General features: G+C 34.4%; 1 protein-coding gene and 1 pseudogene across 6 annotated transcripts in view; one reads left to right on the forward strand and one right to left on the reverse strand.

Moving 5' to 3' along the window:
- Positions 1–19,415, forward strand: part of DOCK7 (dedicator of cytokinesis 7) — a 227,697-nt gene that overhangs the window by 69,352 nt on the left and 138,930 nt on the right. For all 6 annotated transcript variants that reach the window (XM_049618558.1, XM_049618551.1, XM_049618554.1 and 3 more), the window contains 3 exons: positions 1,354–1,496; positions 5,688–5,781; positions 6,477–6,639. In XM_049618558.1, the coding sequence (XP_049474515.1) occupies positions 1,354–1,496; positions 5,688–5,781; positions 6,477–6,639 (400 nt within the window). The remainder of the gene's footprint in view (positions 1–1,353; positions 1,497–5,687; positions 5,782–6,476; positions 6,640–19,415) is intronic.
- LOC125913445 (40S ribosomal protein S25-like) lies at positions 6,683–7,811 on the reverse strand (annotated as a pseudogene).

Below are 19,415 nucleotides of genomic sequence, written 5' to 3' on the forward strand. Positions count from 1 at the left end.
AGTGAAGCCATTTTGGCTTGGTCTTTTTGTGATAAGTTTTTTCATTACTAATTAGATCTTTCTGCTTGTTTTAGATCTTTTCGTATTTTCTGTTTCATCTTAAATCAGTTTCAGTACTGTGTTTCTAGAAATGTGTTCATTTTGTATAAATTGTCTAATTTTTGACCTATAGTTATTCAAAATATTATATAGTTCCTTTTCTAAGAGCTGTAGTGACGTCTACTCATTCATTCCTGATGTTAGTAATTTGAGATGTTGTATTTTTTAACCGCCCATTTAGCAAAGTTTTTAAAATTTACTTTTTGAAGAACCAGTTTTTGGCTTCATTCTTATGTTTGTAGTTTCTGTTTCTTTTATTGTCATCCAGCTGTTGTTTTTGAGTCCTTTCTCGTGCTTGCTTTGGGTTTAGTTTTCTCTTTTTCTACTTTCTAAAAATGAAAGGTTAAGTTACTTATTTGAGAGCTTTTCTTTTTTATTTATAGTCATTTATGGCTATAAATTTTCCTCTGAGTGCGGGTTTAATGATATGCCATATGTTTTGGGATATTGTGTTTTCATTTTCATGTGTCTTAAGTATTTTCTAATTTTCTTTGTAATTTCCTTTAACCCACTGGTTTTTCGAGAATCGAGAGTATGTTTAACTTCCACATGTTTATGAATTTCCCATATACTTTTCTGTTACTGATTTATAATTTAATTTCACTGTTCTTGGGAAACATTTTATATGATTTCAGTCCTTTTGAATTTATTTTATTTTGTTTTATAGCTTAATCTATGTTGGAGAATGCCCTGTGTGTGCTAGAGAAGAACACATATTCTACTTTTCCTTAGTGACATGTATTAGTTTGTTTATGGTTTTAAGTCTTCAGTTTCCTTGTTGATCTGTAGCATAGTTGTTCAATTGTTGTTGTTGTTGTTTTCCAGTTGGTTTTGAATAATAAGGGTATCTTGCAAGGACTTTAAATGAATGTTATCTTAAAATTCTGTTTCAAATTCAAGTGCTAAGACTGAGGGACCATTAGATGGTAACTAAAATTTTCATTGTGTGAATATTTCCTATTAAATGCATAGTTTCTCTGTAGCTGCATCTTATAGCTCATCTTTGGTCATATGCATAGTCTTTGTGTGGTAGAAACTTATTTTCCACTGGAGAAGTTTTAAAAGAGAATCAGGAGATTTAGGTATGGTGCTTCCTTACCGATCTCTCCAGAAATGAAATTCTTTACTACAATCAATATGTCGGGTAGATAATTTTCAACTCAAATGAATTTTTTTCCTGTGTTTGGAAAGCTGCTTTTAAAACAATTTAAATATTATGAAAATGAATACCAGACTTTTCTTTTCCCTTGGTAGAACGAAAAGGGTCTTGGTCAGAGAGGAGGAATTCTAGCATTGTTGGCAGACGATCACTCGAAAGGACAACAAGTGGAGATGATGCTTGTAACTTGACCAGCTTTCGACCTGCTACTCTCACAGTGACAAATTTTTTTAAGCAGGTATTGTTCTGTCATGTAGGAATTCTATGGGGATATTTGTACATAATATTATTTTGGTTTCAGAAAAATTATAATTGTAAATTTGCATGTAGTACATGTACATGTAATAATTGTGATTTCTAGAAATTAAAAAAACTTTTAAGAGTAAAAAGTATAAGAATAAAATAATATTGTATCTGCTGTTGTATAATTATATTTAAATGTTAGCACTAATAATGCATCAACATCAATCCTCCACATTTATATCCTATTTCTTAAATGTAATGTTTTAGCTTTTAAACATTTATGGTTTATGAATTTTCTTAGTCATTGAGCGGTTGTATCTCTCTTCCCTACCCAAGTTTTATTTTAGTTGAAGCTACCACATCTATAGTATATGGAATAGGACTTTCAGGCCTTACTAGTATATTTTCCTGCTAAAATGTAGTCAACATTATTTGTTTAGGTGAGTTTATAGGTCCAAGAAGTTCTTGATAAAAGACACTTTATTCTTTGCAAATATATTCTCTGTGCTTCAAATTATGAATCAAACCAGTAGTTTTCAAATGCTGATCATGATCCGTTAACAGTAATGGAAATTTAATAGGTAATACCCAGCTTGAAAACAAATGAACAGACTCAGGAGAATAGAAAAATAATAGTGCATTGCACATAGTGAAGTTAAATATTGCTTCAGTGAGCTTTTTTCCTCTTGCTTTTTGTATGAGTGCATACATGTATGCATGTACATACTGGATTTTGATATAAAATGGATTGGTACCATGTCTATATTTTGGAACAGATGACTGGGAAATGCTAAGTATTCTTTTAGAATTCCTTCATTTGAGGTCTTATTCTTAATAAGAGGAGGAAATCCTGGCCTATAATACCTAATAACTTGAAAGAGGACAAGGATTTAGGAAAGGATGTGCCATGGATTGAAAGACAGCAATCTGCTTGAAGCTCCTTTCACAGTTTGATATCAATAGCATTTATAGACAGCTGCTCGGTGAGATTCATATGGAGAGTAAAGCAGGTGAGAAGTGTCTGAAGTGGTGAGGGTCTTTTTATTATGGACAGTAGTATGAGGAAGAGTCTAGAAAAGGTCACAGTGTTAGCTGGATGAAGTGATAGGCCAAATAAAGCTATGGACAGTAGATTTACCTGATACAATGACACAGCCTTGCAGCTATGACATTTTTTTCTCTTTCTATTTCCTTAACTGCTGCATCACTTCTGCACTATTTTTACAGCTCTTTTTCCATTTCTTCAGCCTACTTTATTATTGAACTGGTATTGTAACCTTAAATCAACAAGTCATTCATCTACCCACCTACCTATTGATCCAACAAATAGTTTTTGAATGTTCAGCATGTACTGAATATTAATCCACTTACCTACCTATTGATTTAGCAAATATATTTTGAGCATTCACCATGTAGTGGACACTGTGTTGGAGACTGGTAACTAGAAACTAGCACAAAGTGATCGTGAAAACTTAAAATGAATGATTGTTGGAAATATCAGCAATGGAGAGCATTTATATTTGACTTTGGTGTATTTGTTAAAAATTATTAGCATCTATAATTCTTATAAGTATTTTTAAATAGCTAGGATACTGTGCATTAGGCAAATGCAAATTAAGGAAAAAGCAGACATTACAATTTTAGTAAAGTAGAATTCATGGTACGAATTTCTCCTAAATGAGATACAGAAGGCAGTTCTTTTAAATTGATGAGAGATTACTATCTGTGATTGGGATATAGTAATTAGGAGTGCTTCTGTACAGATTTGAAGTTGTTAAGCAAAATTATTAAAAATACGTAGAGATATAAAAACAAAATTAAGCCCACACATTAGTTTCAGGAACATGTTTTATTTGTTGATGAGTATATATAAGTTGGAGTACATAGTGGTAAAATACGCTGTGTGGAAGTGGAGGGTGTCAGCTAGGCTCATTCACATTTGGAAATTGAGACTGACTTCTGGTAGGAAGACTGAAATGACTCAGACGTCTTCCACGTGTCTCAACTTCTCTTCTCATCCTGTAGCAGGCTGGCTTGGTCATGTTCTCATAGCAGTGGCAGAATTTCAAGAGGGGGCAGGCTCACTTGTACAGACGTTTTTCAGATCTCTGTATCACATTTGCTTATTGGCCCAAAGAAAGTCACATGGCCCACCCAAGTGGAGGGAATTATGCCTCACCCCAACAAATGTCATGGAAACGGAGTAAAGATTGGAGGCCAATAATATAATCAATTTAACAGGTTAAGTAGACAGAAATAATTAAGTAGAGATAATCTGAATGTACTATCAATAAGGACCACTTAAAAAGTTATGTTAATATTGTATTCAAAAAGAGAGTATACTGTTTTAGCAACTGATGGAACATTTACAACAATTAGGCCACAGAAAAAATCCTCTTAAAATGAAATTCTCTAATCATAACTCAGTAAAACTAAAAGCTATTTATAAAAGTAATAACAAAAATCTTGAACCACTTAGAAATTAAAAAAGAAAAAAAATCACCTTCCTAGGGGCTCCTGGGTGGCCTAGTTGATTGAGTGCCTGACTTTGGTTCATGTCATGATCTTGCAGTTCATGAGTTTGAGCCTCGCATTGGGCTTGTTGCTGTCAGCTCCAGAGCCTGCTTTAGATCATCTGTCCCCCTCTCTCTGCCCCTCCCCTGCTTGTGCTCTCTCAAAAGGAAATATTAAAAAAAAAAATCACTTTTCTAAATAGTGGGATAAAAGAAAATCAGTTCTGTACCATGTTTAGAATATAATAGTGAACAAATGGAATCTGTCTCAAGGTGAGGTCACAGTAATAAAGTAATGTTAAATATGTTGATTACCACATAAGTATATGAACTCTGCACTAAAAACAAAAAGATATCAAGTGCAGGAGGTTTGGATTAATAAAATCTAAAGACCTACTCTTGAATAAAAGAATGAAATAAATTCTTACCTATTTTAATTGCAAGAAAAAATATATGAAATAGAAAATTTTGTATTAATTAGGTACGGTTTGGTTATTTGTTGGTTTGCTTGTCTCTTTTCCCATTGATTGAGGTTGTTTCATAGTTTTCACTCTGGTCTTAATATCAGAATAATTATTCTTCTCTTTAAGAGTAGTTTATGTAAACAAATGAATACACAAACAAAAAGCAGAATTACACCTATAAATACAGAGAACAAACTGATAGTTGCCAGAAGGGTGTGAGGTGGAGGGATGGGCAAAATGGGTGAAAGGGAGAGGGAGATGCAGGCTTCCAGTTATGGAATGAATGAAGTCATGGGAATAAAAGACAGCATAAGGAATATGGTCAGTGATACTGTAATGATATTGTATGGTGACAGATGGTAGTTACACTTGTGGTGAGCACAGCATAATGTATAAACTCGTTGAATCACTATGTTGTACACATGAAAGTAAAGTAACATTGTGTGTTAACTATACTCAAATGAAAAATAAAATTTTTTAAGTACTTGCAGTCAGAAAAAAAAGTAGCTTTTTGTTACTTTTTTCTTTTTCCAATTTAGTGAATGCTGTATATTTTGCATTTGAGAAATGTGGTAGTATAAAATTGAAAAGACAGAAATTCAAGTGCAATGACTTTTTAAGACTGTCGTTTATGTATGTTTCTTTTCTGTCTATATATTTTGTTTAACTTTTTTTTTTAATATTTATTTTTGGGAGAGGAAGAGAGAGAGCAAGCATGAGTGGGGGAGGGGCAGAGAGAGAGGGAGACGGAGAATCCGAAAGAGGCTCCAGGCTCTGAGCTGTCAGCACAGCCCGACACGGGGCTGAAACTCCCGAACTGTGAGATTATGACCTGAGCTGAAATCGGATGCTTAACTGACTGAGCCACCCAGATGCCCCTTTTCTGTCTATATCCTTAGTTTTCTTTTTTCCATTTCATCTCCCTCTAACTTCTATTGATTTTATTTAGAGTGTCTTGTAATACTTTATAGACATAAATAATGGGCTATAAGTAAATATTTAAATTTAAGGTACAGATAATAGTATCATAACTCAATAAAATTTGAAAGCATAAAAGGAAGGAAATCAGTATGGTATTTGTTTTTAATCATAATTATATTAATTTAATCTTTTCATTCTAAATGGACAGAAGAGGGTAAGACTATTAACAGGCACTATACATTTTTTTTCAATCTACTCTATTTGTTTTCTCAAATGCTTTTTCCTCAGGAAGGAGACCGCTTAAGTGATGAAGATCTGTACAAATTTCTTGCTGATATGAGAAGGCCATCTTCTGTTTTACGGCGACTAAGACCTATTACAGGTATTTTAAAATTTTGAGTAGACATCATTACAACCCTTTCATCCCTAATATGTCATATTTTTAGTAATTATGTATTTCTTTTTTCACTTATCTGGTCCATGTGTCTTTCTTTGCCCAATGCCTGTCAGTCTTCTTCATTTCATTATTCTGCCTTTGTGGTCTTAACAGTTTATATGCAAGATTCAGTACTTTTGATAATTTGAGTACTGACTTGAGAATGATGAGTAATTTTGTGGCTTACAATTATTCTTTAGGTGAAAAAATGTACATAGGATGGTAAATATTCTGAAGCAGATTGATACTATGGTCAGAACAAGCCATTACAGAGTAAAACTGTTTTGTTTGTTGTTTTAGAGTAAAGAAGTTTAAATTAAATCACTTAACCTTCAAAATGTTGGCTTGATCCTATGCTAGATCCTTTTCTGTTTTGTTTTCTTTTGCTTCTTTTTTTTCCTTCTCACTCATTTATTCATTCAGTAGGCATTTATTATTTTACATGTACTGTGTCTGTATCAGTAATTAGTAAGTTTGAGACTTGGTAAAATGAAATAATTTAGAGGTCTGAGATAACAGTAATTTTGATTTCTTTCCAGACTTCTTGCAAAAAGAGGACCTAAATCCTTCCAAGAACATTTTTAACATGAAGTTTTAATTTATTTGTTTATGTTGTTTTTATAATATATTTTTATACCCAGCTCAGCTGAAGATAGACATTTCTCCTGCACCTGAAAATCCCCACTATTGCCTAACTCCAGAGCTGCTTCAGGTGAAGCTTTACCCAGACAGTAGAGTTAGACCTACCAGAGAAATTTTGGAGTTTCCTGCCAGGGATGTCTATGTTCCAAACACTACTTACAGGTAACACATTTTAATTTTGGAGATTTCTTTTTTTTTTTTTTTTAAGATTAAAAAAATGTTTATTTATGTTGGGGGGAGAGAGAGAGAGCGAGTGCACGTGTGAGTGTGAAGAGGGGCACTACACCTGTAGTGTGGAGCCCACTTGGGGCTCGATCTCAGGAACCATGAGATCATGACCTGAGCCGAAATCACGAGTTAGATGCTTAACTGACTGAGCTATCCAGGCACCCCTTAAGATTTTTTATTGTTATCATGACTTGACATTTAAAGTAATCTCTACACCCAACACGGGGCTTGAATTTATAATCCCGAGATCAAGAGTTGCATGTTCTATTGACTGAGCTAGCCAGGCACCCCTGATTTTGGATATTTCTGAAATCAGATACTGTACAGTCTATTTTTAAAGTAGAATTAGAATAAACTTTCCAAAAATCTTTGGTAGCTTTACTTATTTGATTTCTTATCACATAATTTTATTAATAGCTGAAATGTATTAAGCTTATACTATGTGCCAGGTCACATGTTAATTATCTTACATATGTTATCTTATTTAATCCTCACAGCTTGAGGTGTAGGTATTGCATTCATTTTAGTAATGAGTAAAGGGATGGAGAGGTTAAGTTAAGTATACTTCACTGTGGCAGAGCTAGCATTGGAATTGTAAGCTGTTAAGGTTAAAACATTAGAACTCCCAGTTACTATATTTCTGCAGATGTTCTTTTTTTCTTTTTTTTTAATTTAATAAAGTTTTATTTTCTAAAATGTACAGTTGGTAGGATCTGTTCATGCATCTTCACCAGCAGCTGGGGCATCTGCACCCTTGGTGTTTCTGGTATAAATTACTGGAGCTCTGTGCTTTGAAACCAGCTTAAAAAGTCCTTTACTAAGGAGCCCTGAAGGGCTGCCCTGGCAGTGTCCCAGAGACAGCAGCTGGAGTTACAAGCTGATAGTTGGGAACTTCCTTACAGAGTTTGTCATACGTCACTTTGTCAACAAAACTAGGTTATTGAACTTGTCCTGAACTTTGCCTTCGGACCAGTTCTTCTTTTTGGCCTTGACCCCAGATTTGTTCCCTAAGTCCTTCTTTTTTGGCTGACTTTCCAGCATCTTTCTTCTTCTCATCCTTGGGTGACATTGCAAAGCTCAGAGAGCAGCAGCCACCCCTGCAGTCTCACTAAGATGTCGGACAAAAAGCCCTCAAGTGTTCTTATTGGCAGAATCTAGTATTACACAGGAATCAAATATATGTGCCTGCACTGTGGTTTAACCAATAATCAACAATGTTTACTGATGTACTGCTTAGAATACTTGACATGAGATTGTTGGGTAGGCTTTATAGGCTGACCACTCTCTAACACTAAGAGTTCATGACTTGACATTGGGATATCCAACAGGGCAGCTCAGACATAGGATTCCAACCCAGACTTCCCCATCACAGCATATTTCACCACCTAGTTGCCCAGTTTCTGACGCCCAAAGTTTTGAAATCAAAATGATTTCTTTCTTTTTCTTTTTCTTTATTTATTTTGAGAGAGAGATAGAGTGTAAACAGGGGATGGGCAGAAAGAGAGAGAGAATCCCAAGCAAGCTCTGTACTGCCAGTGCAGAGCTCGACATGGGGCTCAAACTCACGAACCGTGAGATGACCTGAGCCGAAATCAGGAGTCCAATGCTTGACCGACTGAGCCACCCAGTCTTTGTCTTAGTCCTCACATTTACTCTGCAGACAAGTTTTATAAGCTCTGCTTTCAAAATGTATCCCAAATCTTACCTTCTCCACTTTTAAAACTCTAGGCAGGTCACCATCTAGATCAACATGGTCATATAGAAATATAATGGGAATTGCATTTGTAATTAAAAATTTTATAGTTCCCACATTAAAAAAAACAAAAAGAAACAAGTGAAATTAATTTTAATCATGTTATTTAATCATGTTATTTAACCTAATATATCTAAAATATTATTTCAACATATAATAAATGTAAAAAACTGTTGAGATATTTTACTTTTTTTCTTTCCTACAAAAAGTCTTCAAAATTGGGTGTGTATTTTATACTCTAAGCACATTCAGTTTCAGATAAGCCACATTTCGGATGCTCAGTTGCTTCATGGAGGCTAGAGGCTTAGCATATTGGGCAGCTGCTCATCTCAGATTTTTCTGTACATTTCTTTTTTTTAATTAAAAAATTTTTTTTATTAATGTTTTATTTTATTTTTTGAGAGACAGAGAGACACAGAGCACAAGCAGGGGAGGGACAGAGAGGGAGACACAGAATCCAAAGCAGGCTCTAGGCTCTGAGCTGTCAGCACAGAGCCTGATGAGAGGTTCAAACCCAATGACCCAGGTGCCCCAGATTTTTCTGTACCTTTCTAATTTGATCATCTGCCTTCCACCCTGCCCAAATCAATTTTCAACATTATAGCCAGAGATTTTTTTTTTTTTGAAGATTTTATTTTTAAGTAATCGCTGTGCCCAACATGGGGCTTGACCTCATGACCTTGAGATCAAGAGTCACACGCTTTATTGACTGAGCCAGTCAGGCACCCCTAGCCAGAGAAATTTTAATTATTATCAATTAGATTATTCATTCCTCAATATAAAACCTTCCAGTGACTTCCATTACAAGCAGAAAAATGCTTTTTCTGTAATACTCTATAAGATTCTACATGTTCTATCCCCTGCCTGTCTCTAACTTCATATCCTACTCTGCTTTGCTCATGTCGCTTTAACGTCAATGGTCTTTTTACTGTCCTTTAACAAACAAAATTCCAGTCTGCATAAGGCTTTTCCATTTGTTCTTCTCTTTGCCTAACATGTTTTACCTCAGATCTTCATGTGGTTTGATTCCTTATTCAGATGTATATGTGTTGAAAGGTCACTGTCTAGAGAGGCTCACTCTCTTCACCCTCAGTAAAAAGATCTGCTTTTCTCCTCTAGTTCACCACCCTTTGTATTTGTCGTTTTCTGCCGTTACATTATATAGTTATGTGATTGGGTTTTTTTTTTTTTTTTGTCTTTTTCTTTAGAATGTAATTACTGTTAAGAGGGACTTGTCTATTCCCTTTATCACTTTTTTTTTTTTTAAGTAAGCTCCACACCCAAGGTGGGGCTTGAACTCAGGACCCTGAGATCAAGTCACATGCTCTACTGACTGAGCCAGCAAGGAGCTCCTTTCCTTTATCACTTTTATCTCCAGCATCTAGAATAGTGTGCTAGCACACAGGAAGCACACAGTAAATATTGATTCGATTAGTTAAGAAATAAGGAACTGTGTAGTGTTATGAGAGTGGCATTTACAGTCATAGAGATACGGGTGTGATTTCTGACTCCAGTTTGCACTATTTGGTGACTTTAGGTAAGTTAATTTATTGGCCACTCAGTTATCTTATTTAAAAAATGGGAGATAATAATAATATCTGTCTTCTTGTGAGGGTACAGAGTACAAAACACTACATGTAATTGACACTTAGTGTGAGTAAAATTTCTGGAAGATAGGCTAAAGAAAATATATATTGTTTTTAAGAGAGACAAAGTAACATGAAATTATTCTTCTATAAATTGTGATTTAAGTATTTACAAGGACATGGAATAAAGGAGAAATTATATAATCTAAAGTGTGTCTGAAACCATTTTGAGGTTATCAGCTGTACCTCTTATCTAGTACAGGTATCTTATCTAGAGCATCCCTAACTTGTGTTTATCTGTTTTGCTTCTGCTTGGAAATTGGGGACGTTGAGTGGTCTTTTTTTTCATCTTCCTGCTTATTTTTGTTATTTGCATATTTAAGTATTTTAAAATGATTTTATGACTATACTTAAACTTTATAAGTACTGTAGGCTTAAAATTAAAAACGGAGGTCTTTCATCTCATTTTTACCAGCTTTTCCCTACCTTGATATCTAATTTTCAGTATGTCAATCACTGGCAACTCTTTTTGCTCTTTCTTTTGTTTTTTTATTTCTTGTTTCTAAATAACACATCCATGCTACTATTTCTTGATTCTTGTTCAATTTTAAGTATCTATTGACTGTTGCAGAAGATGAAGATTTAACTCTTATATTTTCCTTCCTAGAAATATATATGCTTGCATAAATCCAGGAAAAAATACATACACTTGTCATCTCTTCCATGTATAGTTATATCCCAGTTTTTCATTAAATTAATGTTATTTTTTTTACGTTTGTGATTCTTATGTAACAATTTTAGCAGCTTAGCCATGTGGATTACTATGATTCTATTCCTGCATTTGTTTTGTATAGCTTTTTATTTTCTTGGAATAGCTACATTATTTAGTTTTCCCTACTTTTCAGTGTGTTGTCACTAAAATTCTCTGTAAAGCTTCTTGCAGTACAGTAGAATGCATCAGATAGTCTGTTCCCCTGGGAACTAAATTGTAAGTGCGGCAGAGGGACTTTCCTAGGCTCGCTAGACTCAGTGCAGTTGTCATATTGGAGCCTGTTGACCATTATGCTGGAAATTTGCTTTGCATTTCTTTTGCGATGGAGTCCTTATATCCCATATATTTTTCTTTCTTGTTTTACTTATTTTACTGTGAGCCTTCAGTATCTTCCTGAAATAGGATGTATAGGAGTAAATTCTCTAAGAGTTTTATATCTGATGATATGTTTTATCTTACCTTTACTCCAGAATTACTAATTTTGCTGGATACAGTATTCTAAGGTTTAAATTATTTTCTGTCAAGACTTTGAAAACAGGACACAACTGTCTTCTGACTTTAAGTGAAGCATTTGAGTGGTCCAGTATACTTCTGACTGCTAATCTTTGGTTGGTATCTTTTCCTTTCAAGGCTTTTTTGAGTTGTTTTCTTTATCCCTGGTGTTTTGAACTTTCATGTGATGTACTGATATGATAACATTTATTTAGTGCTTTATAGTATGTAATTGTTTTCATTTAAATTAATTTATTCAGTGTCAGAGGAATCTTATAATTCCAAAGGAATCTTTTAATTCTGGCTGTATTTATTTTTCTCCACAATAAGGCTGAGATTAAGAAATTTATCTGGACTTGAACCCAGGTCTTATTTTCTATGTTATTCATCCTTTGGGAGGTAGTACATCTAACATTTATACTTATTGACAATATGAATAAAGTTAAAATTTCTTATTGCTAGATAATTGTTATATTTTTATTAAAGCAGGTAGAACACTTTTATTTACCTTATTATTTGCCTCAAAATGTACATCATTATTTATCCTTGTTTAATAATTTTTTAATGCCTTATTTTTTTTTAAGTTTATTTTGAGAGAGTAAGAGTGGGGGAGGGGCCGAAAGACAGTAAGAGAGAGAATCCCAAGCAGGCTCCACACTGTCAGTGCAGAGCACGACGTGGGCTTGAATTTACGAATCGCAAGAACATGACCTGAGCCCAAATTGAGTTGGATGCTTAACTGACTTAGCCACCCAGGTGCCCCTTAACGCCTTATAATTGAGCTGAGTATACAGTTGATAGGAATGGCATCCTCGAGTATTATATCTAAGAAGTAATGGAAACAAGGGCCAAAATAGAAAATCTAGACGTGTTTCAGGATTTGAATGGGAGCTGGGTAGAGAACCTGTATCAAGTGAGTACACATCTCACTAAATAAGAAAGCATATTGTTTCCTCTTAAGTATGTATCCAGTTTTAATATATCAGGTACTCCTCCTGGAGAAGAAGGATAAGTTAATACACCAAAAGGTTTAAGTGTAAATTTAATAAATTATAAGTTACTGTGGTTTAGCTGTATGAGTTTTTGGAAATTAAGTAAACATGTATTAGTAGCTGTTTCAGGTAACTTGTTTATTTGTATTTGATTTTGGTTTTTATGACTGAATGCCTTACCATTTGAAGTGTTTAGCATCAATAAAGATAATTGATTGTTCAAAACTATAATTATTTTCTATTCTGGCAGTAAACTTTTCAAGTGTAAGAATGCATTCATAGCTAATTAACTTGACAGTGATCTTGAGATATCTTTTAACATATCTCAGTGGCTTTAGCTTGCACTGTATCTAAATACTCAATTAATTAAAGAGCTGATACTCATCCCAGGCATTAACGATTCATCAAATGTGTAAAGAAGAACTGTTCTCTCATGAGTGAGCAGTTATTCCCAGAAATAGTAGAATCAGCTAAACTTATCAATAAGTTTAGGTTTATTCCTATTAAACATTTAATGAAAACAGCTACTGTTTTAGGTTCTAAAATTTTTCATCAAAATAAATTAGTTTCAGGTTAGAATTTTTTTTTAAGTTTATTTGTGTTAGAGAGATTGCGAGCATGAGCAGGGGAGGAGCAGAGAGAAAGGGAGAGAATCCCAAGCAGGCTCTGCACTGTCAGCTCACAAACTGTGAAATCATGACCTGAGCCAAAATCAAAAGTGGGATGCTTAACCCACTGAGTTGCCCAGGCGCCCTGTTTCACGTTAGAATTTTATATAATCTTTTTTCATCTTATGTGCAGCCTTTAAGGATCTTATGTAAAATGCTTTAATTCATTAACATACTTTGGTAAATTGTGATACAGGATGTCAAGTTTGCTAACTTTCTTAGCGTGCAGAAATGATCATTAAGTGCTCTGTTAGTAGTAGGTTACCCATGAAAGCTGTTGAAGCAAGAAAGATGCATTATTTTGTTTAAGAAAGAGATTAATAATTTTCTGCTATAAGGGTGTCTTCAAAGAAGTAAATAAAGTTAGGCACATGAGAATATAGAAGCAGAATTATGGTTTCTATACTTTGTTGATATTTTTCCTCCTGTTACTTTTTTGCCAAAAAATCTTCTTTGATGTTAAAAATGAATAATTGTAAATTTGACTGTATGCAGTTGTTGTTTTTTATAAAATCAATCTCCAAGATATATAAGGAAATAATAGTTTCAGTGTTACTTGAAATGCATATTTCATGAAAAAGTGGGAAATGGGTTCCTGTAACCAATATTTTGCAACCATATTTTCTTTTTAGGAATTATCTTAAACTGGAGATTGACTGGTTTTTCTTCTTTCTCTCTTTTTTTTTTACATAGGGATAATAAAAGTACCTATATTGTAGAAATTTGTGAGGACTAAATAAGGTAATACATATAAAGGTTTTTGTAAGGTGCCTGGCACATATTAAATGCTCCATTAAAGAGGTGCCTGGGTGGCTTAGTTGGTGAAGCATCTGACTCTTGATTTTGGCACAGGTCATGATTTCACGGTTGGTGAGGTTGAGCCCCACATTGGGCTCTGTGCTGACAGCGCCTGCTTGGGATACTCTCTCTCCCTCTCTGCCCCTCTCCTGTTCATTGCTCTCTCTCTCTCTCTCTCTCTCTCTCTCTCTTTTTCTCAAAATAAGTAAACTTAAAAAAAAATGCTTGATAAAAGTTAAGTCATTATTATTATCATTGGCTTTATTAAATTACATTTATCCAAGTATTACACAACTCGAGAGAGAATAGTTTGAAGGCATAAGGATACTGGGCTTTGGGGGGTATAATTAGATAAGAGGATGATTTAAGAATAAGAAGGGAGGTTATCCCAAGCAAGAAGGTAGCTTGCTTTGTATTATTACTTGAGCCTTATATGCTCATGTAACCTGAACATCAAATCATATAGGTTGCTTATTGTACTTAATACTGTTAAAAAATTTGAGTGTCATGACAGTTAAAAGTTTTAGGAATTTGTAGTTTGTTTAAAAAAACCTTTATCATATCTAGAAAATCTAGCATAGAAATAATTCTAGAATTACAAAAGGAGATGTATGAAACCTCAGCAGATACCAGCTAACATATAGATATCGTAAAAAATTTGCATAAGTTTCCATATATATTTGCTGACTACATTGTTGCTGGATCACAATAATATTCTAGCTCAGTCTGAATTCTTTTTAACCTTTTAAGGTATGTTTCACAGGAGGCCGTAATTTGGGGTAATACACACTAGTGGTTATTACACAAATCTATAGGTGTACATTTTCCCAGTGAATAATGTTCAAAAAAGAAAGAAAAGTTGGCATTAGTTCATATACCATCATTATCTCATTAACTGTGCTTAGCAACCTGCATAGAAACAGTATGATTATCTCTGTTTTATAGATGACAAAGCTGACATTGCAGAGGGCTTTCACATTTGTAACCGAAAAAAAAAAAACCCAGAAATTTCAGCATTGTTAATGTGAGTTTTAAGATATTTACACATTATATTTATTTTTTAGTATAAAACTTGAGTGTATTTTAAAGGGTCTCATGAGGTAAAAAAGATTTTAAAAAATTATCGTCTGAATAGAGGGAGAATGAATGGATGTGATTGAAACAAACATTTGGCTGAGGTGAGAGAACATAGGTTAAAAAGAGGTATATTCTGAAAATGACAGATTTCCTATTATTGAACACCTTTGGCTTCTGATTTTTATGGTTATTATCAGACAATGTAGAAAAAGCTGTCTGAAAGGATATATATGTAAAAAATATATTTTTTAGTTTAATTTGTTATTTATTTTTTTCAAAATATGTTTTTAAAAAAATTTTTTTAACGTTTATTTATTTTTGAGACAGAGAGAGACAGAGCATGAGCAGGGGAGGGTCAGAGAGAGAGGGAGACACAGAATCTGAAACGGGCTCCAGGCTCTGAGCTGTCAGCACAGAGCCCGACGCGGGGCTCAAACTCACGGACTGTGAGATCATGACCTGAGCCGAAGTCGGCCGCTTAACCGACTGAGCCACCCAAGGCGCCCCTCAAAATATGTTTTGAAGAAATTGTTGAGATTTCTCAAAGATATTTTAAAAAATCTGTTATTAAGCCATACCTAAAATTAGAGATTTTTGTATTTAAATAAGTTTTTTTTTCCCCCCTACACATTAGTTGTTCACTTATTCTTGTATAGTATTAATCCAGGAAGGGCCTGGTCTTTTCAAACCCTCTATAGGGATAAATGAGGGTATATAGGTATATGGCAGTTTTTAGCTAATGTCATGTATTTCTTATTGTGCCAAATGGAGGTTATTTACAGCAAGTGCTTACTTTATCAAGGAAATACTTATGCTATCACAATGTCACAGAAAAATACTAGTCCAGTTGTCACATTAAGATAATCAAATAATACCAGTGGGAAAAATGTTTTTTATTGAGTATCTGAAATCATTTAAAAGTTAGATACTGGATTATGTGTAATGTTACTCATGTTCCAAATTTGTGCTTGAGCTCCACTGTTGCATTTGAGTTATAAAGATCAAAGTATATCTAATTGAGCAAATGCTTGTGTGTTTGATTTTTAAGAGCTATGTCACAGAGCACACGCTATTCTTGGCAAGGTTGTTAGAATTGGCCTCTTTCCTAACAGTAGCTTTAGTTGTAATCACCTACTGAACTTTCATGTCTTTGTTTTTTTTTCTAAGTTTTAGAAAGACTGTATCTAGCAAATATTGTGTTACTAAGAATATAAGAATGAATGCAGTGGTTCATACCCGGTAACAATCAGTGTAAGAAACAAAATGAAAGGATGCCATTCATTTTGATTTGGTCCTTGGTTAGCAGTTAGGAATATGCCCCATACAATTCTTAATAATCGTTTGTAAACCTATAGGTTTACTAATCTGAATATAGTCTTTAAAAAAATTTTTTTTTAATGTTTATTTATTTTTGAGAGAGAGTATGAGAGGTGGACAGAGAGAGAGGGAGACACAGAATCTGAAGCAGGCTCCAGACTCCAAGCCGTCAGCACAGAACCCAACCTGGGGCTTGAACCCATGAACTGCGAGATCATGACCTGAGCTGAAGTCAGATGTTCAACCAACTGAGCCACCCAGGCGCTCCCATAGTCATTTTATTTTATTAAAAAAAAATTTTTTTTTTTAATATTTATTTATTTTTGACAGAGAGACAGAGCGTGAGCAGGGGAGGGGCAGAGAGAGGGGGAGACACAGAATCAGAAGCAGGCTCCAGGCTCTGAGCGGTCAGCCAGAGCCCGACGTGGGGCTCGAACTCACGAACCTCGAGATCATGACCTGAGCCGAAGTTGGATGCTCAACTGACTGAGCCACCCAGGCACCCCTCCCATAGTCAATTTAAAAAATATTTTATTTATTTATTTTTTTTTGAGAAAGAGAGAGAGAGACTGGGGGCGGGGGGTGGGAACAGAGGATCCAAAGCTGGCTCTGCAATGACAGCAGAGAGCCAGACGTTGGGCTTGATTCCACAAACCATGAGTTCATGACCTGAACCAAAGTCGGACACTCAACTGAGCCATCCAGGTGCCCCACTAACCTAAATATAGTCTTAACCTTTTTATAATGGGAAATTACAAACATACACAAAAGTAAATAGAATAGGGGTGCCTGGGTGGCCCAGTCATTTAAATGTCTGACTCTTGGTTTTGGCTCAGGTCATGATCTCTGTAGTTCATGGGTTGGAGCCCCTTGTTGGTCTCTGTGCTGACAGAGCAGAGCCTTCTTGGGATTCTGTCTCTCTCTCTCTCTCTCTCTCTCTCTCTCTCTCTCTCTGCCCCTCCCTGGCTTCCTTTCTCTCTCTCTCTCTCTGTCTCTGTCTCGCTCTCTCTCTCTTTCTCTCTCTCTCTCTCTCTCTCTCTCAAAAATAATAAATAAGTAGAACAGTACAATTAACCTCCATTATCATTCTTGTTTTATGTATTACCTGTTCCCTTTTTCCCTATAGTAGTTTATTTAAAAAAAATTTTTTTTTATTTATTTTGAGGGAGAGAGAGAGTGAGCATGCACACACACGAATGGGGGAGGGGCAGAGAGAGAAGGAGAGAGAGAGAATCCCAAGCAGGCTTTGCGTTGTCAGTGCACAGCCCAAGAAAAGGCTCAAACCTACAAACTGTGAGATCATGACCTGAGCCGAAACTGAGAGATGTTTAACCAACTTAGCCACCTAGGAGGCACTACTGTAGTTCTATAAAAACAAAGTCTAGTCATGGTATCATTTTACCTGTCCATCCTTCAGTATCTTTTCTGTTAAGTAGTTTAATAAGCTTATTACATACTGATTGAATTTTTTCTCTAGTGTTTTGTTTCTAGAAGCAGATTGCCCACCACTCAAAATGTATATATTCATACTATGACCCATGTAATTCATGTTTCTTGAACTAGGTTATATGACAGTAGATCTTGCTTAAATTTGTGGTTCTTAAAATTTTTTATCATGGTACTCTTGGCAGTCTTTTGAATCCTATGACTCTCTTTTTTGGAATAATGTTTTTACGTGCATAAAATAAAATAGAATAACAAAGGAAATTAATTACATTGAATTATAATTATCAAGATATTAAAGTTCTGACATGTTTCTTTCCTAATGAGTTAAATATCTAGCCACATGTCTAAAAACTACTATATTTTCTAAGCAGTAATAAGCATGTGACAATATTCTGAGATACCAGTACTCGTTGTGATATAAAAATATGTACCATTTCTGTTAATAACAAAGTCTCAGGTATAGTTAATACTGGTGTGGTTAGTTTCCTACATTCATTATTTAAGGAAATGCAAATTTCAGTGACAAGAAGTATTTTACTCCCCATTCAAGTTTATAGCCCCTGCTTTAGAGTATAGGTTTTTATATTTATTTTTAGTTTTCATGGATGTCCCAAGCTATTGGTAGTACTCTACTCTTCCAGTTTTGCACTAGATATACCAGTCTTGCTTTTATTCTATCTTGATTGGTCCTAGTTTATTTTAATACAAAAGTTTATGAGTTGAGAGCTCTGTTTTCTACCATTTTAACATAGCCACCCAAGATTTTTTAGTTAAGGGCTTGCATTTGAATGTGAAGAGTGTTATCTCAGACTGCGAGGGAAGGAATAAAGTTCTAGAACAGTAGCAGAGCAGAGTAGGAGAGCAGTTTTGTTCTCCTATCCTGAGAATTAGCATATTTTCAGTTAGGAAAAATTTGTACAGATTCCTTACTTATAGCGATATGGAGCGATATCCAAGATCTAGTTTTTATAAGTATATACCTTGTTTTGTTTTGTTTTGTTTTACAATTACAGAATCATTTTTTTTTCTTCAATATATGAAATTTATTGTCGTATATACATTGTTTAGTTCATAAAATCATTCAAATACCATATTTTACTTGAGGTTTACAACAACCCTGTGGGGTACATTTGGCAACATTATTATTATTCTCATATGTGGAATGTGGAGACTGAGGCTTTGTTGTTTATATGAAAATACGTACAGCTTTACATCTTTAAGGTTGTAGATTGTTGCTCTTTGAGATATACCTAATCATTTTGTTGGATGTATGATTGTTCCAGGGTTAAACATATGAATTTAGAAAAACAGTTTTGTTTGAGATGGCATCCTTGATTTTATGTTTTCTAAAATGTCATTGAAACCTGATTTTATAAAGGCATACTATGGGAGATTGTTAATCCTACTTTCATGACCTTGAACTCAACATTTCACACCAGTTGAGTAATTTTGTCCTAGCTGATTTGCCTTGAGAACACTTGGACTTTGATAAGAGGGCCAACTGTTTGGTCATTTTGTTTTTAATTTTTTTTTCTTTTTGCCTTAAATTATTTTTAATTATAATGTTTCTTGTTTTCAGTTTTCAAAACTGTTGTGTTGGATGATCACTCAACATCACAAACACAAACACGGTGATTATGGTTGTTTATGATGGAAAAAATCACAATGAAATTTGACTATCCTATAATAGAAGGTCAAATATGTAACAATCCATATTTGGAATAGTTTTTATAAAGAAGACAAATATTAGGAATTCAGTAAATACTGGTTAATGCATACAGTTTTGATTAATTTATGAGCTAATTGATT

The sequence above is a fragment of the Panthera uncia genome (genome assembly GCF_023721935.1).
Source record: "Panthera uncia isolate 11264 chromosome C1 unlocalized genomic scaffold, Puncia_PCG_1.0 HiC_scaffold_4, whole genome shotgun sequence".
Taxonomy (NCBI): Eukaryota; Metazoa; Chordata; class Mammalia; order Carnivora; family Felidae; genus Panthera; species Panthera uncia.